Here is a 25,314-nt window from a genome sequence, read left to right on the forward strand (position 1 = left end):
CAATCAATATTAACGTCTCCAAGTACTATGGTTTTTCACATCTCTGATGTGAAAAATCAGCTCAGTAAATAGCTTAATACAAATGTGCTACAAATTCAAAATTATTTAATATTTTTACTTGTGCACATACCTTTACCCATTAAATATTCCTTTGTGTTCCTCTCAGATCTCCATAATACCAGATAACACTTTGGAAAGAATATACAGACCAGCAAACCACCAGCAGATGAAATGATGGCAAATATTTCCACAGCAGTTGTGTATTTTCCCTGTGTGCTTAAGTAGGCTGGAATAAAAGAGATCCAAACACTTACAAAAACTAACGTACTGAACGTGATAAATTTGGCCTCGTTAAAACTGTCAGGAAGCTTGCGAGCCATGAATGCTACAACAAAGCTGATACTAGCTAGAAAGCCCATGTATCCTAACAGGAAGTAGAAAATAATGGTTGAACCCTCATTGCATTCAATAATGACATTTCCTGGTTGTAAGTTGAAGTTCTTTTGTGGAAAGGGAGGGGAGGAAATAATCCAAGTGACACAAACAGCTACCTGTAGAAATGTGCAGATTCCAACTATCATATAAGACAGCTGTGGCCCAACCCATTTTGTCAAGGAACTATTGGGCTTCGTAGCATTAAATGCAATTACTACAGTAATTGTTTTAGCTAACACAGAAGAGATGGACAGAACAAAAATAATGCCAAATACAACATGTCGCATCACGCAGGAAACTGTGCTTGGATGACCAAGAAAAATCAAAGAACAGAGGAAGCAGAACATAAGACCAGTTAGAAGCAGGTAACTGAGATGTCGGTTGTTGGCTCTTACAACAGGCGTTTCAGCAAACTTGATAAAGATGACAAGGATCACTGCAGGCAGGAGGGAACAGCAGATGGCAATGGAGGCCAGTGCCGCTCCTAATGGATCATCGTACCTGAGGAACACTACTGGTTTCTGGGTACATTTATTTTGTTGTGCATTAGGCCACTGATCTGGAGGGCACTGCAGGCATATGACAGCATCTATAAAATATAAAAAAATTTGATATCAAATGCAGCAGAAAACTGATAAGTAGATCATGAGACCAGGCATATAAGTTTCTTTCTTTTTTCTTATTATGGTCAGAACATTCTGAAAAAAAATATTCCATATAAACTAAAATTGAATGGTTACATCAATTTTATAACTTCCACTGCTAATTTTCCAAAGTTTCCAAAATGGAATTTCAACATGTAACCAAATCTTTTACTAGGAAAGATGGCAGTTAATAGTTGCTGTGCACCCACACCCTACGATAAACTATAGATCTACAATGGGGAGGGGGGATGAAATGGATAGGCCATAAAAAGTAAACCCCCTATGGACAGATGCACAGATGTGCTGTTTCCTTGCATGGCTTGATCCATGACCAGTCCCAGCATTACACTGGATTAAGTGTGAGGGAGGGGGTATCAGTGTCTGGTAGACCTGGGGTGGAGGAGGAGGGGGCAAATAAGGAACATAAATAAATAAATAAATAAATAAATAAATAAATAAATAAAGTGAAGAGGAACCAAATCATTTCTAGTTTTCTGATTGCAAAGAACTTTAAAGAGTACTGTTCTGTTATTGGCTGGAGGGCCAATTTAGTTCTTTTGAATTTCTATGGCTTGGTATAAGTTACCTGCATTTGTACGGTGCTGCTCATCTTACAGCAGCAGTCAGCCATGTCCTGGATAGACAAAGGTGCTTAGAAATGAAACCTTCCCTCTAAAATGACCTCATAAACTCCTTGAGTAGTTAGTTGCATCACAATCTCCTGTTTGTGCTTCTCTTTGTTTGCAGACTTAGGTTGTCATTTTTATTTGGCTAGCACTCTAGTAAACGCCTAAATCCCTTCAGCACCACTCCCACTGCTGCCCATGATAGTAGGCATATGGAACCACAGACTTGCACTTTCAAATGTCTCTGTTGCCAACTTGGTTGAAATAGGCATCCTGAGACAATGGGGCAATTGTCTAATGTTAATGGAAACCAGCTACTACTTAAATGAACTTACACAGTGTGTGAGAGATGTTGTTATATAATGACTCTGGAGGCAAAGCTCTCACATAAGACCACTATAATCAGCAAACATGTTGACAGTAACACACAGTACTGCAATACACCTATCCCACACAATATGGACAAAAACATTACCTTCATATGCTGAGGCTCTTAAAAGTAACCTACCGAAACCACAAAGTCCACTAAATGTAACCCTAGAAACAGATATACTCTGCAACCTCACAAACATACTCAGGCTGCATCTATGACCCACAGAGTCTCAAATCAAAAGCCCATAAAGCAAACCTTCACACAGTCCAACATCCTAGTCATATGTGACTTCATATAGAGACACACTGATACGCCACTCATCAGACTGAGCAAGGAGAGGGTCACAGTTACCTGTCAAGTGCCATAATTCACCACATCATACATGCACTCATGTCCCTGCACACAAGTACAAATATGACACATAGTACATGTGGCAGTCAAGTGACATGAGATGTACCTCCCTGGACTATATGAAGAGAGACATGATACAGCTCTCAGAATATGTGTCAGACACAGGTACGAGCCTAGCCTTGAGCAGCATTTTACCATCACTGACAATGGTGCTGCAATATGAAAAAAGATTACTGATTTCAAAAACTGAATAACCTTCTTGTATCATTCTAAGGGGGTCCAATATATTTCAGCCTGAAAGGAGGTAGTAGATAGCCCTAATTGGTTTGCCAGGGATGGCCTGCACCTATCACCCCAACGCTTTTTATACTGACAAAAAACAATGGCTTCAAAGCCATCCAACATAATAAAACAAAATCTAGATAACATAAAACATTTTCCTGCTGAATGCTAGGAGTCTTAACAAAGAACTGCATTCCCTACAAGTACTTTGTTTTCTAGATAACAGCCACACAGGTAAAAAACGCACTCTCCAAAGCTAAGAATACAGCATCCATGGGACCAGATGAAATCCCGAGCTGTGTACTACATGAACTACAATATGAACTGGCACCTTACCTAAGTGTCATGTTTAATCATAGCCTCATCTCAGGTTTTGTGCCCACTGAGTGACGCAGAGCTACAGTTATCCCACTCTACAAGGAGGGATCCACCTTGGATCCTGGAAACTACCATCCCATCAGTGTGACAAGCCTTATCTGCAAGGCCATGGAGTGTATTATCATGGAACTTATAAACAAAGACATTGGCAACCTTAAAACAATGGACCCCACCCAGTTTGGGTTCGTGAAGTGCCGATCTTGTCTCCTGAACCTGACTGACTTCTTCGATCAGTCTCCAGAGCCATGGACGAGGGTAAGGTGGTCCACACAGCCTATCTGGACCTCGCCAAGGCCATTGACACCATCCCCCACTCTGGAATCATAGATAAACTTACTAAGCTGGGCATTAATCCCTACGTCACTTGATGGGTTGCCAACTGGCTTACTGACAGAACTCACACTGTAAAAGTAGCTGACTCCAAATCCAGCTCTAGACAAGTGACAAGTGGAGTACCTCAGGGTTCAGTCCTGGAACTTCTCTTGTTTGGCATCTACTTCCCTGAAGTACAGGCCAACACTAAGGGACTCTGGCAAACAATGTTCGCAGATGACTGCAAACTGGGAGCCATTATTGAATCCCCAAATGATGACGATACTCTACAAAAGGGCCTTACAGAAACAGATGCTTGGTGCCAGAGCCATGGGCTCAAGCTCAATGCCAAGAAATGTATAGTTATCCCCTTTGGGAAAAAACATGTACCCGTGAATTACCACATAGGTGGCAGTAGACTAAACACCAAAAGTGTGATAAGAGACTTAGGGACACAGGTGGACAGTGGTCTCACCTTCAATAACCACATCGCCACAACAGTCAGGAAATCCTTCTATTTGGCACACCTCATCACTAAGGGCTTTTCATCCAGAAAAAAGGAGGTCATTGTCCCACTGTACTCATCCCTCATTAGACCCATTATAGAATACAACGCCCCATTTGGTATGTACCTCTCAAGACATCTGCAACAACTGGAAAGGCCGCATAAATACTTCACTAAAAGAATCACAGGCCTAAAGCAGATGCCCTATGCTGCCCGCCCTAAAAAATTCCAGCTATATTCTGTCACATATTCTCTACTCCAAGGTGATCTCTGCTTAACATACAAGGCCATGTCAAACCCAGAGCTGTTGGACATGCTACACTTAAAGAAATCCCAATCCCTCAGAGCCACACGCTCCAGGGATCTAAACCTTTGTCATCACAATAAACAAAACATGTTGGAGGGATAGGTTCCTGACCCAGAGACTCCCCATACTCTGGAATGGACTGCCCATACATATCAAGCAGAGCGCCTTTTTGGCCCTCTTCAAAAGGAACCTTGATGACTGGATGGGAGAAAGGAAATTCACCCCAGGGATCACATCAGTTGCCCTATTAGACAGAGTTCCAGGGAAGTAAATAGTGTGGGAAGAAATAGCCAGGGAATTGTTATGGCTAGGCTTGTATAGGCCCTAGGGCCGATAGCCTAGTGCCAACCTATGAACCTATGTAAAATTAAAGAGAAAATGTACTCATGTAAATACATAACTGTAACAAAATTAAAACACAAAAAAACAGAAATGGTACACTGACAGTATCCCATATTTGGGTATGGGCTATGCAAGCTATATTCATGCCTACTTTATTTATTTGATGACATGAGCTTTGCCTCATGACCAGACTATTACCAGCCCTGAATAAACCAAGCCTGAAAATGTCTTCAAAATCTATATTTTGCATACTGCTTTAAAAAACTTGTACATTTTTATATGGAATTCTGTCTTCTTCATATTCATCTAATATACACAAAAAAGTTACTACTCAGTAATTATATAATCAGTTCTCATGCAACTAAGCACATTTACCTGCTGAATAAAAAACTGGGAAATTATTTATAAATTTAAGAGTGGCTATCTGTTTCTATATATTAGCCAAAAATAAATGCTTCACATTTTTGGTTTATTACCAGAAGTGTGTGTGTGTGTGTGTGTGTGTGTGTGTGTGTGTGTGTGTGTGTGTGTGTGTGTGTGTGTGTGTGTGTGTGTGTGTGTGTGGTATTATTTAAATTATTATATGCCATCTTAATACAGCAGTTTTGCTGAGAAATGTTAGCCTAAAGCACTCGAGTAAAATTTTGCTTACTTACCAGTTTGGTTGGCAATTTCCCCTTCAGAACATGCAATGCAGTCGAAGCAGCAGATGGGTCTCCCTTGTTGTCTTGCTTTTCTGAACCCTGGAGGACAACTCTCAGTGCAAACAGATCTGGGAACCTTTTAATAAACATATGCTTTAATGAAAAAATAATAAAGAGAACTGCTTAACATAACAATCCACACATTTCTGACAAACAAATGACTCAAGTCTTCAGAGAGTGAACATTGTATACTGTAGTGCAGTTTATATGTGGTAAAACATACTACAGCATAGACCCATAAATAGCTTAATACTGGAACCTAGATATACAGTTCTACTGTTGGTTAAACCAACTTATAAGGAACATAACAATCCATTATTTTGTTCTCATATATTTATTTCCAGTTGACACAATTGTATACATTTTGTTATTAATGTACTTATTTGTTTGTTTGTTTTTTGGTTATTTATTTGTTCATCAGAAAAGCAGTCTGGGGGTGAGCCTAGATGGCCAACTGAGAGAAGTGAATTTTGAGAGTTCCATAAACTAGTATAATAATATAGGAAAATTTTATTATTTTTAAGTTTAAAATGTCAGAACTATATAGATAAACTACTAAACTACATAAATATCAATTTTGGTGGAAATATACAAAGATTTTCCTGTCAAGTAACTTGGAGATATATTGAGTAACTGAATATGAACAACTCAAGGAATTCTCATCCAGATGCTGCTTTGAAAATAGAACTGCACTTGATGACATCTACCTTACAGGAAGTATCTTTGATGATGGATGCCTTTAAAAATGACTTAGAAAACCTCAAATTAAATTCTCAAAAACAGACTGATACTCTTAAGGAACTATTACAGCAACACCATACAAAAATAACAAATATAGAGACTTCTTTAAATGACATTGAAGGGAGACTCAAAGAGGAAGAATTCAAAAAAGAATTTCTGCTTAGACAGAATACATGGCAGTTTAACAAAATAGATGACTTAGAAAACAGGGAAAGGAGAAACAACATAAGGATCTTTGGTCTGCCTGAAAACACTGAAGGTGAAGACATTATTTCATTCTTAACCACCTGGATTCCTGAATTTTTACACTTGAAAGAGGGACTTTCATTTGGAATTGAAAGGGCGCATAGAGCACTGAGGAAACCTGCTTTTAACACAACAAATACTCCACCTAGATCCATAGTTATACAATTTCTTTCACTTTCATTTCTGGACAAGGAACTAATATTAAAATCTGCTTGGAGAAAATCACCCTTAAAATACAATCAAAGCCTGATAAGGTTTGACAATGATTATTCTTCTAGAATACTAGAACAAAGGAAAAAAGTCTGGCCAATAATAAAACTGTTGAAACAAAACAACATTAAAGCAGAGCTGGCCTTTCCAGCCAAGATAAAAATACTTTTTGCCAATAAGATGGGAACCTTTTAATGACTTAGAAGAAGCTACTATATTCATCAAAAACAACATAGTGTCTATCCCAGAAGAAATGGAATGGATGGCCCCTACTCTTAAAAGAATAAAATAAACAAATCCTTGGACTGATGCTAGAAAGAAGACACAAAAAACTGATTACAAGATAGCTGTCCCAAAAAAATAACTCTTACAACTACATCTCTCAAAGTATCAACTGATATGATACATCACTTGTCATCTGTTTTTATTTACAAAAAAAGGAGGGATTCTTAAACAACTGAGAAACAGTAATGATTTATTCAAAATGTTCAAAGAGTCCAGTAATTCTTCATAAACAAAGGTAAGTCAAGATATCTGCTAAACAAAGCAATGCAGTCTCACAATGAAAACAGACTTAGCATTAAAACTTCTCTGCCCTTGAAACTCACATGCATTGAAACAGTATTGAAACCCACATTCAAAGAAAATACATTTTGCCAGTGGCAGATAAAGATTAACTTTGGGCTGTTTTCAAATCATATGCCCCTTTTGGGCTGTTTTCAAATCACAGGCCCCTTGAACACGAAACGTACACTTGCTCTTTGATACACCTTCCCGATTGTATTAAATTATATTCCTTGTACAACACAGTACAGTTGTTAGAGGGCATTTTAAATTTATTGTTTTGAACATTAGCAAACAATGAAACAAAATGCATGCACCAATGACAAAACTACCTAATTCAGAACATTCCATCATAAAAGTCTACTCAACCTTCTACAGTCCACCGGTATCAGTAAATATGCACAATCTCTGAAGTGTAGAAGTCATCTAAATAATTCCACATTAAAGAAATCTGTAACAATAAAGAGGTTGCTGCTAGCAAACAACTTTATATGTCATTGTTTATTCGTCTACAAATAAAGTGCCTGTTGCCCTTGAGGAATAAATTGCCTATGTTGCATGCACTAAAAAAAAATGATAAGCTAGTAATATCGCAATAGGGACTGTATGGCAATCTGATAACAGGTTCATAGTTACTACTCTAGGTATCTTTGCCAAAAAGGACTGCAGCATCCACCCACTTTACAACACAATACAGTATCAGCACTGTATCTATCTACTGTGGGAGTAGAACCCACAACCTTCTGCATCAAAAGCAACTACACTATCTGTTGTGCTATTAACAAGGCAAGAAGATGCAAAATAAGCAGCACTAACGTTTTGCTCCCCTGCAGCTCTCAGCTCCTTGTAAAATCTACTCGACACACAGTTGTATCTCTGAACTTTGCAGCACAAGAAATCTGGAAAAAGCTGAAATTTATTGGGGGGGGCAAAAGCCCAAAAACCAGGGACACATTTTAAACATTGCTTGTACAATGTTGGAAAGTTGCTAGAATAAAATGCTGTGTTATCACCATACATTTCACTGCCACGTCTTTAACCCAGGGAACCCTGTGCAAAACAATCAGAGAAACATACCACTATGCCAAATCAGCTCTTTTGTGAAAGAGAGGACAACAAGCTTAAATGGCTACCATTTAGTGAATTCAGTTCTCACCATAGCTGTCAAACTCTTGGCACAAAATACCTGGACAAAGCCAATAATGGGGGAATACAGTCCCAATAATTGGGACAAATTTCAAATATTCATGTTATAAACTTAGACATCTGCTAAAATAAACAGTTTTGAGTTACCATATACTTTCTGAAGAATATGAAGTCTGAAATTCAAATGCCTGTTATTTTTAAACATTTAACTAGGAAACTAGTCTGACGTGGAACAAAAGACAATTTACAGCAGAGCAGGGAGAAACTCCAGACACATCTTTGTAAGATGGGGGGACATGCAGACTCCACATAGAAGGCACCCCAGCCAAGAATCAAACCAGAGAACCTGTAGCTGTCAGGCAGCAATGCTACCAGTGCACCACTGCACTACAGACTTTGCAAGGAAACATGTAGATACAGAAACCACAGATTTTATGAGGAACAGAACAAATATGAGGCACAAATCTGCAATTTTTTTTTAGAAATGGTGGTGGATAGGAAATTCAGGTCCTTGCTACCTGCATCCAAGGTACAGGGTTCAAGCCTGAGTATCTCTACCCACCACCATTTGTTCTCTCTAGCCACCAGTATATAGCAACTGGGGCATCACACACACACACCTCTTTGTCCAAAGCCTTCACCTATCTGTTTCATGAACAGAACATGTACGAAGTCTCCACCTACTCATTTCATGAAGCCCTTCCAGCCAGCGACAAGCCTTCACCTACTTGTTTCATGAATCCATGTGTATGAAGCCCATCCAGCCAGCGACCATTTGTCCAGCAGTATACTCCACTCATGAAGCCTGCGCAGCAAAATCTCATTGGCCCTGCCTGCAGGGGAAGCAGTCCGGAGCTCCACTGTTCTGTGCGGTCATCACCACACAGATTCCTGGGTATCTCACAGCACAGATTGCTGGGTATCTCTTTGTCTGCATCTGGACTGCTGATAAAGGCAGTTTGAGTTCGCCAATGTGTCCGCGCATGCGTAAAGGAATTGGGACTTGTGATTTTTTTGTTTCACAGATTTTTTTTCTTTTGTTTTTTCAAGGTGGGGGGGCTGCAGTTTGGCAGTCCGATAGCATGAGCCGCCCTTGTTTACATTATATATAAGCCAAACAAAGCAACATATAATATAAACATAGAAGTTTCTATTCCCCTACTTGAACTCAGTGAATACATATCTTGTTCATTTTTCATTGATTTTACTTATAATAATTTAAGTAATAAATTAACTAATTCAACAAGGCACCATTCATCAGAATTCAGACTCAAATGTAACAAATTAACATCATATATAATAGCAGTAACAGTAGAGTGTTTTGAAAAAAAATGCTGTTATGGAGACTAATGCCTTCTTCAGTTAAAGTATGATTCAGAAGTGTCATGTATATCCTGGTTAAATAATAGTAACAAGCTCTTAGTACAAATGTCATTATTATTCTGTCTAAATATAGTTAATATCAATTATGGCAGGTATCACAGCTACAAGTGCTGTTTGATCAATCCTGATATGGTGTGCGTGGATGCAGCCATGTCTGGCAGCTAATACAAATGTCATTATTATTCTGTCTAAATATAATTAATATCAGTTATGGCAGGTATCATAGCTTTTCGTGCTGTTTGATTAAGCCTGACATGGTGTGTGTGAATGCAGCTGTGTCTGGCAGCTATTGTATGTTTCCGTTTCCCTCTCCAGGAAACTGTGGGTTGCAGCTTGTGATTGAGGTTTACTGATGCTTGTGTATTAGGAAGAGAGATTTGGTGTTTTAGCCTCAATCCAGGGGAAGGGGGTGGATAAAACTGTGATTTGGGATATTTTGAAAAAGAATAGTTTGTTTATACATCTGCTGAGTGAGAGGTGGGAAGGCTGGAAGAATGTGTTATTTCTTGCTGTGGCAGCTTTTTGGGAGGGTTTTTTTTTTTTGGATCTGTTTGCTCTCTGTTCTTTTCCTGGCTGCTGCCTTACTGAAAGGGAAAGAATTTAGGCTTGAAGTTGCAGTGAAGTGAAGTTTTGCTTCAGGTGCATTGCAAGCCTTTGGTATGCAGTACATAGACACACTAACAGAAACAGACGCTCCCAGGTTGCTATGGTAACAGAGACAGAGGGACGATAATACTTAAAGACTCTGAGGAGCCTCCAAGATGATTTTCGCCAATGAAGTTTTTGGTTTAAAAAATATATAATAAAAGGGCTGTTTTAAACCACATGTACACATACTGATGGTCTCCCAACACTTCGTTTAGCTCATTAAGTTGATTCTTGATAAAATAAATAAATAAAATAATAATAAGCACAATTTTATATTTAAAATGCATTTTGGTCCAAACATATTAAGGACTTACATAAGAGTGGACGTCTGTGTTATTGTGAAAGACTAAGAGCACTTGGCCTTGTGCAGTACCCTTTGCAGTGGTCTGGGAGGTGAGCTTGCTCAGACATGTTGGGCATATGGCAATAGCTGATTCTAGGGGTGTTTGGGGTTGCCAGGAAGTGCTATAGAGTCATCAAATTTCCTTTGTGGAAATATCTGTGGGAATGGAAGGTGTGTTGAGTGGTTTAGTGGCAGAGTGGCCATTGCATGGAGCAGGACAAATATGGTTTGGATATTTTAAGAACAGCCTGGAAACACACCACATGAACTAGTGAATGGTATTCTGGCAAAACTGGATGGTTGGATGGTGTGTATGTAAGGATGCCAATATACTTATAACAAATAAGAAACTAGAAGGGTCTCATAATTTAAAGTCTATGGACTTTATAAACATGCTTGGAAGCAGCTAATAATAAGAATAAGCATTACAGCTTCTAGTCTCTCAAATAACTAAGCAACAGCCATAAAAAAAACACACAATAGTTATGTAATGTATGATTTTAGTAAATCTAGACATAAATATATAATCATCATATAAGATGAAACAGTCTGCTGAATTTAGATATTAAAGACAGGTTTTAATAACATGGGCTTGTGTATAATAACACTACTGTCTTAACTTGTCATAAATGACATACATCAAGGGGATGCATGATGATTTTCTTATATAAGTAAATATGCGTAACAAATCATGTAATTGCTTTAACTTGAATTATAGTTTTTGTAACCGAGCTTGACCATATATAATGCTTAAGTGGTTACCAAGGTAACTAATATTTTATACATGACATCAAACTGACAAAGTTGTTCAAGGGAAACAGTAGAAGCCTGAACTAGGAGTGTCACAGAATGTAACAATCACATAGGTTCATAGGTTCATAGGTTTATACTAGGCTATCTGCCCTAAGGCATTTATAAGCCTAGCCCAAATTTTTGTGGCTTACGCAACCCCTTATATGAAAAAATACTGTGCCCATTAGTTTGTTGTGCCTCTGTCCAGCAGTGACACAGAGATGATTCCCGGGATAAACCTACGATCTCCCATCCACAGGTCAAGATTCCTCTTGAACAGAGCCAGCGAGGTGCTCTGCCTCACATGGATCGGGATTTTATTCCACAGCATAGGGAGTCTCTGAGTGATAAATCTATCCCTCCAGCACGTCCTATTTATATCCATGCTAAGGTTTAAGTCGCTTGCTCTAGTGGTTTTGGTGGATTTGGATTTTTTGAGGAGGAGCATGTCCATTAATTCTGGGTTGGACATGGCCTTGTATGTCAGGCACATGTCACCTCTGAGCAGACGGTATGCAACTGAATAGAGCTGGAGTTTCTTCAATCTGGCAGCATATGACAGATTTTGGAGCCATTTATCCTTTTGGTGAGGAACTTTTGGGGTCTCTCCAATTGCTGCAGATGTCGGGTGAGATACATCCTGAATGGGGCATTGTACTCGATCATTGGTCTGATAAGTGAAGAGTACAGGGAACAATGACCTCACTAGATCTGGATGTGAATCCCTTCATGATCAGGTGGGCAATGTAGAAGGTCTTTCTAACCACTTTAGCAACGTGAGTGTCAAAAGAAAGGCCACTGTCAAACTGGGTCCCCAGGTCCCTGATAACCTCTTCTGTGCTTAGTGGATTGCCACCTATATGGTAGCTTGGGGTTACCTTGTTTTTCCCAAAGGGTATGACTATACATTTTTTGGCATTTAACTTCAGGCCATGGCTCTGGCACCAGCTATCTGTTTCCATGAGTCCCTTCTGAAGGATATCCGTGTCCGATGCACTTTCCACTATGGCGCCCAGTTTGCAGTCGTCTGCAAACTTTGTCAGCCAAAGTCCTCCCATGTTGGCCTGTACTTCTGAGAAGTAGATGCTGAACAATAGGGGGCCAAGGCCTGAGCCCTGTGGGACACCACTTGTGACCGGCTTGGAGTCTGACATAGCGCCAGCAACTCTAACCCTGTGGGTTCTGTCCTTAAGCCAGTTTGCAACCCATCTTGTGACATATGGGTTTACATTTAAGCTGGTAAGTTTTTCTACAATACCCGAATGGGGTGTTGTGTCGAAGGCCTTTGCAAGGTCAAGGTAGGCTGTATGGACTGCCTTTCCCTCATCAATGGCCTTGGTGACTGTTTCGAAGAAGTCGACCAAGTTCAAAAGGCATGATCTGCCCTTGACGAAGCCAAACTGGGTCGGGTCCAATGTCTGCAAGTCCCCTATATCTTTGTTTATGAGCTCCATTATGATCCTCTCCATAGCTTTGCAGACTAGACTTGTTAAGCTTATGGAGCGGTAATTACCAGGGTCCATAGAGGCACCGCCTTTGTGGAGTGGGATCACAGTTGCCATACGCCACTCCTTGGGCACGTATCCTGTGGTAAGGCTGAGATTAAACAGCTGCCTTATGTGCGGGTTTAATTCCTCATTTAGCTCGTGTAGCACACAGCCGGGGACACCATCCGGTCCTATTGATGCTGTGTTTTTAGCATTAGGGAGAGCAGCTTTCACCTGCGCATTTGAGATGTCTGGGAGGCTACACTCTGCTGGGATAGTTATCTCTCCTTTAGGGGTGAAGTTTTCACTGAACCTGTCTGCCAGTATGTTGGCAATGTCTGTGGGTTCAGTGATTTTTGTATCATTTTGGACTAATTCTGAGCATATCTGGGAGTTTCCACCCAGGTTCCTAACATAGCTGAAAAAGGCCTTATGATTGTCCTTTGAATCCATGGCAATTTTTCTCTCAAAATTGGCCTGAGTTGATTTTATGAGTGCTCATATTTTTTTACTAATAATGATCAGGGGTGATTTCCCTTTTATGGATTTTGTTCTATCATGTAATAGCTTTCTCCTCTTATTGTAAAGTTTGTTAATGGCTGGGGTCCACCAGACTGGACGTTTGCCCTTTGTGGAAAGAGTCTTGGTTTTATTTGGGATTGCCTGATCCATGCAGTCCTGGAGGTGTTCATAGAAGGCATTTGTAAGGGCTTCCGCAGCTTGGGTTGTGGTTTCCACTGGCTCAGGGGCCTTGAAGGATACCACACCAGTCTTGAGTAGTGTGAAGTTTGCTTTAGAGAAGTTCTTCACTGTGGTCTTTTGTTTGGGGTGGGGCGGATGTGGATTTCCAGTGAGATTAGTTTATGATCAGATCTCACCAATGAGGGATATACTTCGTGTGGAGCATTTTGTCCCCATGTTTGTGATAATGAGATCTAGTATATTTTCTCCTCTCGTGGGAACAGTGACTAGCTGTTCCATGGCATTTGAATTTATGAACTCCAGGAACCGTTGGGCTAGAAAGTTAGGGCATGAGTAATGTTCCCAGTCTATATTCGGGTAGTTGAAGTCACCCAATATGATGGTGTTTGGAGATACATTTATACCCTCCAGTGTCTTCAGGAAGGCTGTGTGGGGTTCCTGAGTTTGAGAGGGTGGCCTGCAGCATGCTACAATTTGTAGAGCAGTTATGCCTATGGTTAGTTGCACCTGGATGGTTTCAAGTTGCCACCAACCTGGAGGTGTGGGTATCCTTTATGAATATGGATACACCCCTCCTTTTGTGGTGTGGTCCGGGTTTTGGGGCGGAGCATGATATGAGGTAAAACCTAATAGTGCCGGGGTGCTCTCAGGAGCCTTGAACCAGGTTTCAGTTACAGCACAGACATCGATGTTCTCCATACTGAGAAGGGCCTCGAGTGCGTGCATTTTGAGATTTAGACTTCTGGCATTGAGCAGCATTACCCTCAGTTTCTTCCCATTTTGTTTTCTAGGGTGGTAGGTTTAGAATTTGAGCCTTGCCTAAAAAGGCACTATGGGGGTGGCAAGAGCTTTAGCCAATATCCGGAATCCCAGGGGTGACAGGTGCAAGCCGTCCCTTGCAGCGTGGTTTGTCAAGCATGTCATTCCAGGCAGACAGACACTGGATCCCCTTTGAATGACACCAGACATTAAGCCAATTGTTAAAGCTGATCATCTTGTCTCTATATTGTGGCATCATTCTTGGTGAAGGAAGGATACTGCTCAGGGTCAGGGTCATACCTGCCTGGGCTACATAATCAGAGAGCTCCTCTATGTCTCTTTTCATGTAGTCCAGGGAGGTACGTCTCAGGTCGTTCACACCAGCATGGACAATGACTGTGTCATATTTGTACTTGCCGTGGAGTGACCAGAGTGCTTGTTTTATGTGGTGGATTCTAGCACCCGATAGGCAGCTTACTGTGATCCTCTCCTTGTTCAGCCTGGTGAGTGGGACGTCAGTGTGTCTGACTATGGAGTCACCTATGACAAGTATGTTTGGTGTTGTATTTGGCCTTAAGGGCTGTGACTGCTTTGCACACTGATTTTGTGGTTTATGTGTTGCTTGTGGGGTGTCTTGAGGTAGCAGTTGTTTGGGTGTCTGCTTTGGAGGCCTCTGCTGTTTAGGTAAATTTTTACTCAGAGCCTCCGAGTATGTCTTTGTGTGTTTATGTGTTTGATTCAGTGGTGTGGTAGCATTATGTGAGGCTGGTTTTGTGGTGTGTGTAGTTGCCTTCTCCTCCTGTCTGGTCTTGCCAGTCCTGAGTTGAGAGAGCTCAGCCTCCAGTTTGGCTAAATAGCTGCATCTCTCAAGTATTTGTGTTATGTGGGAGGAGGAGAGGGTTGTCTGTGTACATGAGGCAGTTATAACATTGCCTCAAGATTCCCAGATTCACCAGCTGGACCGGAGAGGAGATTGACAACTGACCTTTGGACATGCTAGAATAATATTGGGAATTCCTTAATAATTGAAAACAAGGGCCAGTGGGGAGTGAGGGTGTAGTGCTTTTAATTTTTAGTGCTGACTTATATAATTGCTATAGTGAGCAAGTGCCAGGTAACTTGAGTGCAATGTGTTACAAGTAACTAAATGCAAAAATGACAAACAGTAACTTTCTTTCAAGTGAAACAAGGAACTAGTACAGTAAGCAATGCAGATATCACTAGTGATCCACAGAAGTGCTGAGAAGCCACATATTAGGTGGAATTAGCTTCCAGGAAAATAACAAGCAAACAAACAACAAGCATATAAACAAAGCTAGATTCAGCAGGCCTGGATCTAGTCTATGCTAGAGCAAACAAGGTGTACCAATTTCAGTAAGATACAGTTCAAATATTCAGGCACTATAAACCTTTAACCAGAAATTCCCAGCTCAGAAGGGCAGAGTCCAGCCTCTTCTCCCACAAGAGTGCAGACCACGAACCTTCTTAATGTAAAATAACTGGCCTGAAGCCCAAGTGCCTAAACCAGAACTAATACCCTTGGACACTGGACTCTCAATCAGCAGTTCCCAACTTAGAAGGATGAAAGCTATCTGTCCTGCCACCACAGTGCTTGCCACAAACCTTCCTAATGTAAAACAACTGGTCTGAAGCCCAAGTGCTTAATCCAAAAGACTTAGAATGATAGCTACACTTTAATAAAGTTACAACCAAGCAGTAATAAATACAATTGAATACTTTAGAGAATGTCTGGATTAGTGCTCAAGTTACACAAACAAAGCTAGATCCAGCAGGCCCGAATCCAGTCTATGCCACAGCAAACAAAGCGCACCAACTTGTAAGAAGCAGTTCAGATATGCATGCACTATAAGCCTTTAACCAGAAATTCCCAGCTCAGAAGGGCAGAGTCCAGCCTCTCCTCCCACAAGAGTGCAGACCACGAACCCTCTTAATGTAAAATAACTGGCCTGAAAGCCCAAGTGCTTAAACCAGAATTAATACACTTTTAGAATAACAGACACTGAGCCCTCAATCAGCAGTTCCCAACCTAGAAGGATGTAAGCTACCTGTTCTGCCACAACAGTGCAGACCACAAACCCTCTCAATGCAAAACAACTGGTCGAAGCCCAAGTGTTTAAACCAAAAGGCTTAGAATGAGTTACACCAAGCAGTAATAAATACAATTGAGTATTTTTAAGATGATGCAAAAGTAAAATGAAGTAGGTAGAAACACAAGTACAGTAAAAGCAGATAAACATTTTTTTTTTTTTTTTTATCTGAACAAGTGCTGAGATCAAAGAAACAGATTTGAGTGCTGAAACTAGAAAACTGGCTAGTTATAAGAAAAAAAACAAGCTAGAAGGCTTCCCTCAAACACCCGAAGGGCTTGGGGGCTCAGAAGCCTACAAATAGTCTATACCACTTAACAGGAAAGGCAGGAAATAAGCTTAATTTTTTTTTGTCTGTTTCCCAGATGCTCTCTTTGTACACAGTAGGAGTGCCTGAAATCAGAATATGATCTCACTGCACTCAGTTGAGTGAGCAAATGAGATGGGCCCAGAGGCAGGCTGAGGCCACTAAGATTAACACCAAAACAAAAACAGGGAGGGTGGGTGAGAATAACTGAAGAGCAGAATAACTGCAACTTGAGTTCAATATTCCTTCAACACAGTTTAAATCAAATTAAATACTGTATATTTTTTTTAAAAAGTGCAGATAAAGGTACTTAAATTCTCTTATACGTCCAGTTGAATATAACCAAGTTCTTAGCTGGCCAAAGCTGAGGTTTTTAAGCAATAAAAATTTCACAATGCACCACTTAAAAAGGCAAGGACAGGAAATCAAAGAATGTGGCTACCCCCACACCTGTAATTGCTAGCAAATAACACACTAGCTTCAGTTCAAGTTATTAAATAGCAGAATGACTGCAACTTGAGTTCAATATTCCTTCAACACAGTTTAAATCAAATTAAATACTGTATATTTTTTTTAAAAAAGTGCAGATAAAGGTACTTAAATTCTCTTATACGTCTAGTTGAATATAACCAAGTTCTTAGCTGGCCAAAGCTGAGGTTTTTAAGCAATAAAAATTTCACAATGCACCACTTAAAAAGGCAAGGGCAGAAAATCAAAGAATGTGGCTACCCCCACACCTGTAATTACTAGCAAATAACACACTAGCTTCAGTTCAAGTTACTAAATAGCAGAATGACTGCAACTTGAGTTCAATATTCCTTCAACACAGTTTAAATCAAATTAAATACTGTATTTTTTTTTTTAAAAAAATGCAGATAAAGGTACTTAAATTCTCTTATACGTCCAGTTGAATATAACCAAGTTCTTAGCTGGCCAAAGCTGAGGTTTTTAAGCAATAAAAATTTCACAATGCACCACTTAAAAGGGCAAGGACAGGAAATCAAAGAATGTGGCTACCCCCACACCTGTAATTACTAGCAAAAAACACACTAGCTTCAGTTCAAGTTACTAAAGAGCAGAATAACTGCAACTTGAGTTCAATATTCCTTCAACACAGTTTAAATCAAATTAAATACTGTATATTTTTTTTAAAAAAAGTGCAGATAAAGGTACTTAAATTCTCTTATACGTCCAGTTGAATATAACCAAGTTCTTAGCTGGCCAAAGCTGAGGTTTTTAAGCAATAAAATTTCACAATGCACCACTTAAAAAGGCAAGGACAGGAAATCAAAGAATGTGGCTACCCCACACCTGTAATTACTAGCAAATAACACACTAGCTTCAGTTCAAGTTACTAAAGAGCTGAATAACTGCAACTTGAGTTCAATATTCCTTCAAAACAGTTTAAATCAAATTAAATACTGTATTTTTTTTTAAAAAAAGTGCAGATAAAGGTAATTAAATTCTCTTATACGTCCAGTTGAATATAACCAAGTTCTTAGCTGGCCAAAGCTGAGGTTTTTAAGCAATAAAAATTTCACAATGCACCACTTAAAAAGGCAAGGACAGGAAATCAAAGAATGTGGCTACCACCACACCTGTAATTACTAGTAAATAACACACTAGCTTCTGTTCAAGTTACTAAATAGCAGAATGACTGCAACTTGAGTTCAATATTCCTTCAACACAGTTTAAATCAAATTAAATACTGTATATTTTTTTAAAAAAGTGCAGATAAAGGTACTTAAATTCTCTTATACGTCCAGCTGAATATAACCAAGTTCTTAGCTGGCCAAAGCTGAGGTTTTTAAGCAATAAAAATTTCACAATGCACCACTTAAAAAGGCAAGGACAGGAAATCAAAGAATGTAGCTACCCCCACACCTGTAATTACTAGCAAATAACACACTAGCTTCAGTTCAAGTTACTAAAGAGCAGAATAACTGCAACTTGAGTTCAATATTCCTTCAACACAGTTTAAATCAAATTAAATACTGTATTTTTTTTAAAAAAAGTGCAGATAAAGGTACTTAAATTCTCTTATACGTCCAGTTGAATATAACCAAGTTCTTAGCTGACCAAAGCTGAGGTTTTTAAGCAATAAAAATTTCACAATTCTGTACAAATAGTATTAAATTCGCAATACCCACTCAGTTTAACCTGTGCTGATTATACAAAATAGAATGTTTCCATTTAAATCTAAAAACTTTCAGTATATGCCATAACATGGAAATTTATAAATATGGAAAGGGAATTTATAATCATTAATCACAACAAGTGAATTTTTTGTTTTTAACCTATAATTTTACTCATTTTATAATAAGAAATGACAGATATGAAAATCCTTATGTGTAGGAAATGGAGGGAAGAGGGGTGCACTGATAATTAAAATTCACTAACTTTCATCATTGTTCACATAAAACAAACTTGATGCTTTAAGTAAGTTAGCAACAAACAAAGTGATTACTTAAATGCTGAAAAACAATGAAATATAACTTCTGATATATCCAGTAAAATACACTGTATTATAAACATTAGTTATAAATATTATTACCATCTATTTATATTAAGTAATAAGTTTTGAAAGTCTTCATCAATAAGGGTGAATATGTTAAATAACTGTGCGCTATAATCGTTTACTGCGGTTTTATATATGATACATCCTACTTTACTATGATTGAATTGCTTGTCATCTTTCATGTAAATATTAATTGCTTATACAATAAATAGACATTTATATTGTATTAGAATTCTGTATAATCTACAGTAGTACTATATCTGTTCAAAATAATATAAATATTGCTTATTCCTATTACAAATATTCTCCATATGATAATTCAATTTATGGAGCTCAGATGTTCTGGATTGCCAAGTTATGAGTGATAATCTGAAGGACTTAGGTTTACCCATCAGATTAGGAATGATTTTCATTCCAGGGCTAGTGCGGATCTTAGTTTTGTTAACATTTATTAATTTAAATTTGTTATTTCACAAAAACATTTTTAGTATGCCTGACCAAAACATTAAATTATTGAAAAACACTCAAAGTATAAAACTGATAATTTTCTTTAAAAGCTCAAACATATACTTTATAGTTATCAGAGGAAAATGTTTAATAGTCACAATAAAACAAAAATTACATAGTCTAAATAACCTAAGTTGGATTTAACTTTATTATCTTTAAATACCAATGGCTTAAACGATGCTAGCAAGAGATCAAATCTACTAAAATATTTAAAACTGAACAAAGCACAAATTGTCTTCCTTCAAGAAACTCATTTCAAAACAAATGACAATTATAAATGGAATCCTAAGGAATATATTATATTGGCAAAATCCACTTATAAGACAAAGCAAAAGGGGTAACAATTTTATGGAAAACAAATGTGATTAACCCAGAAATCATTTATAAGTATGAAGATAAAGAAGGCCTTATGGCATTAGTAATGTTTGTCCTTTTGGCTTTTCCTGGTTAGGGGTCGCCACAGCGGAACTCTGGTCCGCTAATGATTGGCAGTCAATTTTTATGGTGCCGAGTTGCCAGCTCAATGCCCAACCTTCAATGAAGGCATGCTCATTCACGCATGTCTTTTGGAGGCCACTCGACCACGGGGAGGACATGCAGACTCCACACAGAAGGCACTCCAGCCGAGAATTGAACAGGAGAACCTCTTGCTGTGAAGCAACAATGTTACCACTGTACCACCGCAGATCTATGGCATTAGTAATAGTTAAATATAATAACAGAATATGGACCCTAGCCAATCTATACTGGTTTCCAGGCATTGGAACAGGAACTGTTAAAACACTTGGATTTCATTTCCACTAATTATAAAGGCAACTTAATATTAGGAGGAGATTTTAACTGTATATTTGATATTTCTGAAACTACAAATAAAAGACTGTTGTGTATATCTGCTGTATCAAAAGCTTTAAACAAGTGGGTAGAATCATTTCATCTTGTAGATGTTTTCATATTTAAAGAAGATAAATCTTAGTTTTCCCATCAAGATCACAGATTTGGTACAAAAACTAGAACAGATAAAATATTTGCTGCCCATGACTTACACTCTAAAACCATTAATTTCTCAATCACTTCCTGCCCCTTTTCAGACCATAATTCATTGATACTAAAACTTCAAAATGGGTACAAACCATTAATCTTTAACTCCAGAATTCCAGCATATATAGCTAAAATTAAAGAGTTCAAACCCTGGTTATTATCTGAATTACAGTTCTTCTTTGATATTAATTACACCACAGAGATAAATAAAATGATATGGGACACATTAAAAGCTTACATATATGGTAAAACGCTAACTTAGTATAAAAAAATTAGAGAATGGAATTCTGAATTATTAGATCTACAATCCACATTTTTGTCACTAAAAGGTGAAAAAAATCAAAATAATTTGGAGATGAAAAAGAAAGAAGTATTAAACAATAAATACAATGAAATTCTAACACATAAAATTAGTTTAACTTTAGAAAAACTAAAAATTAATATCTTGGCCACTTCTCCCAAATATCTACATAATTTATCCACAAGAATCAAAATACAATCAAAAGCTAATAACATTAAAAGTATCTTCCATGAAAAAAAGGGAAAAATGTCTCGGATATAGGTGACATTCTTGATGCCTATAGAAATCACTATATGGAACATTTCCAAAAAGAAAATATACATATTGATCAATTAAATCTAGATGAAAAATGTTCTAATATAACAAATACCAGAAAAATTAAAACTAGATCTGCAAGCACCCATATCCTACAAAGGAATAAGAGATACAATAAAAGAGGGTAAAAATAATAAAGCTCCAGGTATACATGGCATAATTATGGAAATATATAAACGTTTTCCTTCAACGATACTATCCCTCTTCCATAAAACTCTATTAAAAATTCAGTCACAAGCTTTAATACCACCCACTGGGAGATATTCCTTAATCACACCAATCCTAAAGGAAAACAAATCCCCAAACCTCTGTACCTCATATAGACCTATGTCATTATTAAGTAATGACTATAAGATATTTATGACAATATTAACTAACAGAATGAAAATACCACTATCCAAAACAATAAATAATGATCAAACTTGATTTATATATCATAAACACGCAAGTGACAGTATTAAAAGGATCATTTCTCTTATAGATTATGTTAATAAAGAAAGTAAAGAAACACTCATATTTGGCTTAGATATAGAGAAAGCCTTTGACTCCCTAAATTGGGACTTTTTATTCAAAATCCTAATGCTATTTGAATTTCCTGCATCTTTTGATCATCTTCTAAAGAAAATATATATATATATATATATATGTATATATATATATATATATATATATATATATATATACATACATACAAATAATTTAGCGTATGTCAAGTTAGGTCCTTTTACCTCTGAATCTATACATATAACAAAAGGCACTAAACAAAGATGTCCAATGTCACCGATTCTATTTTCTCTGGATATTTAAATATTGGCAGATTCAATTCGTAACAATATAAAAATCAAAGGAATAGATGTTTATGGACAATACAATTCTAAAGTAATGCTATTTGCTGATGACATATTACTAACATTATCTAATACAAAAGAGACATTAGAATAATTAGATATATTAATTGACAAATTTCACATGACTTCAGGACTCCATTTCATTTTTTATTTTTAAATAAAAAAAAGAACTGTAGACTAAGGGGCATCACATCATAGAAAAATAAGAATCTACCTTAAAATATCTAGGAACTGAGTTATGCAAGGATAATAATGAATTAATTTCAAACAAATTACAATAATATCAACACAATCTCTATGGAAAAATGGAACAAAATAATTTTAACATTTGAAGATAGACTACAGTTAATAAAAATGGTTTTACTGCCCAAGATCCTATATATAGCATTGGCACTACAACTGTTTCCAGGAAGGAATATACTTAAAGAAATAATTTCATACCTAATAAAATTTTTATGGTTTCCCAAAAGAAACAGTATAGCTTTAATACATCATATCAGACCATGGGAACAGGGAGGATAAAACTTTCCTGATATAGAAACATATATAAAAGCATCAAAAGCTAAAACAATCTTAGATTGGATACATCCAAATTATTCTGCAAATTGGAAAGAATTACTAACTGTAATATCAATAAATGAATTTGATTTACAAAAAAAATTCAAATAACAGATAAAAACAATTTGCCATGGCACATAGTATATATTAGTATGCAATATAACATAACTAAACCGACTAAAACTCATATGATTAATTATTACATTGACTCATTTAGGAAAATTATTAATGAAAATACAGATTTAAAAATCTAGTTTGATTTTTTTAACACCATTTATAGTCACAAAGAACTTTCCACATAAAATATATAGAGAAATTATTAATTCCTGGGAACAGAAAGGATTTGTTTGTTGGCTCCAATGTATCAAAGAACTAAATGTTTTAGATATGCAAGTAATAAAAACAACATACAAAATTACACAACAAGACTGGCTAACTTTACAGAGTATTTTGTCATATTTGCAAGATTTAAGTAGAATAATTAACAATTCTTCATTTAAAGAAATACCTACATTTACGAAATACATATATGAAATCATATATAATGACTTTGACATGGGAAACAGTATTTCAAAATTTTACAAAATATTGATAAACTATAAAACAACACCCAAAACCTCATATTGGAAATATATAACAAAAGGACACTCGATACAGTTAACTGAAGATATTAAAACAAATATCTTATTATCAATAAAATATATATCCTTTGCACAATACTGGAAAGTTTTTAATTGTAAATGCTTGCACAAAGCATTTTTAATCCCAAACAGAATCAGTAAAATTAGCTGTTCCATAAAAGGAATATGTTGGAGATGTGAGCTAGTACACAATGCAGATTGCAACCACATTTTCTTTGATTGTGTTAAAATTAAGCCATTTTGGAATGGTATTAATAACTTTCTACAAGCTTTATTTAATGAATCATTTTATTTAACTAAAGCTCTTGTATTATTAAATGTGAATGAAGGTCCTCATTTGAATAGGTCAAACATGTATTTAGTATGGACTACATATGCAATTGCAAGGAAGTGTATAACAAGAAGATGGAATACAAACACAATACCAACTTTGGAAGAATTCTACAGCCTACTGAAGACCACAGCATTAATGGAAATAAAAATTAAAGAACTAAGAATTTATCCAAAGCCATTTATCAACAACCCTTGGGGAAAAGTCTTATCATTGATTGACACTATACAATAATTGATCAGACACTCTGATAATGGATTGGACACACTTATAAAGTAACTGTATACATTAAGATCTGTTATAGTAACAGGCTAATGTAAATAGTGTACATAGTTATTTAAGATGTTATGTATAAATACTATGGAATTCATTCAAATGTATTTGAAAAATAAAAAAAAATTTTGAGGAAAAAAAAAGAAAAGCAGTCTGGTTCAAATATGCTTTTTTGAGCTATGGTCTGCGCTAATGGAAAAACAATTGCATCAATGTTCATGTTAATATATATGCAAATTAAATGATTATAGATTAAAATAATGATGTTACTTGTGATATATATTTTATATATACATATATATATATATATATATATATATATATATACACATATATATATATATATATATATATATATATATGTATATCTATATGTATACATATATATATATATATATATATATATATATATATATATATACATATATAAAAACATATATCAGAAAAATAAGGTCACTTCCAGAGTAACTGTAGAAGCCCATGCTGTAATGAGAAACAGTCAAAGAATTTTCACTTGTAGAGTTTGTATCACTGCTTCAAACCATTAACATTCATTGAAGTCTGTCATGTGAGTCTTTTCTGCTATCTAATAGTTTTGTAATATTTGTGAATGAGCATCTAATGTCACAATGATTTGATATAATAGGTACATATATGTCAGTAACAAACACTGGCATGAAAGACTGAAGGAAAATGAATCGCGGAGTTCTTATGTCAAAAAGATTAGCCATTAAGAAATATTTAGCTGAGTAAGTATGTTTGCTTTATATTTGTAGTTATCTATATATACATAATAAACCAATATTTACACACTTTATTTGTCATCTTAATACATTAAGATACCACATTCTTTCAGACTGCAGCTGTTAAATGGAAGTAACTTTTACTTATAGGATGTTATAACTCCTCTGTACTTGACCTTCATCAGACCACTAGTAGAGTACAATGCTCGCTTTCATATGTACCTCACTAGACACCTGCAGCAGCTGGAGAGACCATAGAGGTTTCTTGCCAAGAAAATTCAGGGCCTGCAAAACATAACCTACATGTAAAGACTGAAAGCCCTGTCACTGCACACTGTATCTTATAGGCCGCTGAGAGGCGACTTATGCCTGGCCTACAGAGCTGTCTCTGACCCTGCACTAATGGAAATGCTGCACATCTGTAAATCAAATGGGACAAGAGTCACTCACTCCAGGGAACATGCTGGAGAGACAGATATATCTCCCGGGTATTGCCACTCCTCAGGAATAAACTCCCAATTCATGTGAAACAGAGCTCCTTAATGA

The 25,314-nt window shown here is 37.0% G+C and overlaps 1 protein-coding gene across 1 annotated transcript in view; it reads right to left on the reverse strand.

Annotated features, from left to right (window-relative positions):
- Positions 1 to 49: 49 nt before the first annotated feature.
- Positions 50 to 25,314, reverse strand: part of LOC122797828 (extracellular calcium-sensing receptor-like) — a 167,009-nt gene continuing 141,744 nt past the window's right edge. The window contains exons 7-8 of the mRNA XM_044066351.1: positions 5,212 to 5,335; positions 50 to 1,024 (exon numbers count right to left, since the gene is read on the reverse strand). Of these exons, the coding sequence (XP_043922286.1) occupies positions 102 to 1,024; positions 5,212 to 5,335 (1,047 nt within the window). The 3' untranslated portion in view covers positions 50 to 101. The remainder of the gene's footprint in view (positions 1,025 to 5,211; positions 5,336 to 25,314) is intronic.

This window comes from Protopterus annectens, chromosome 3.part1, assembly GCF_019279795.1.
Source record: "Protopterus annectens isolate FY-2018-M chromosome 3.part1, PAN1.0, whole genome shotgun sequence".
Taxonomy (NCBI): Eukaryota; Metazoa; Chordata; order Ceratodontiformes; family Protopteridae; genus Protopterus; species Protopterus annectens.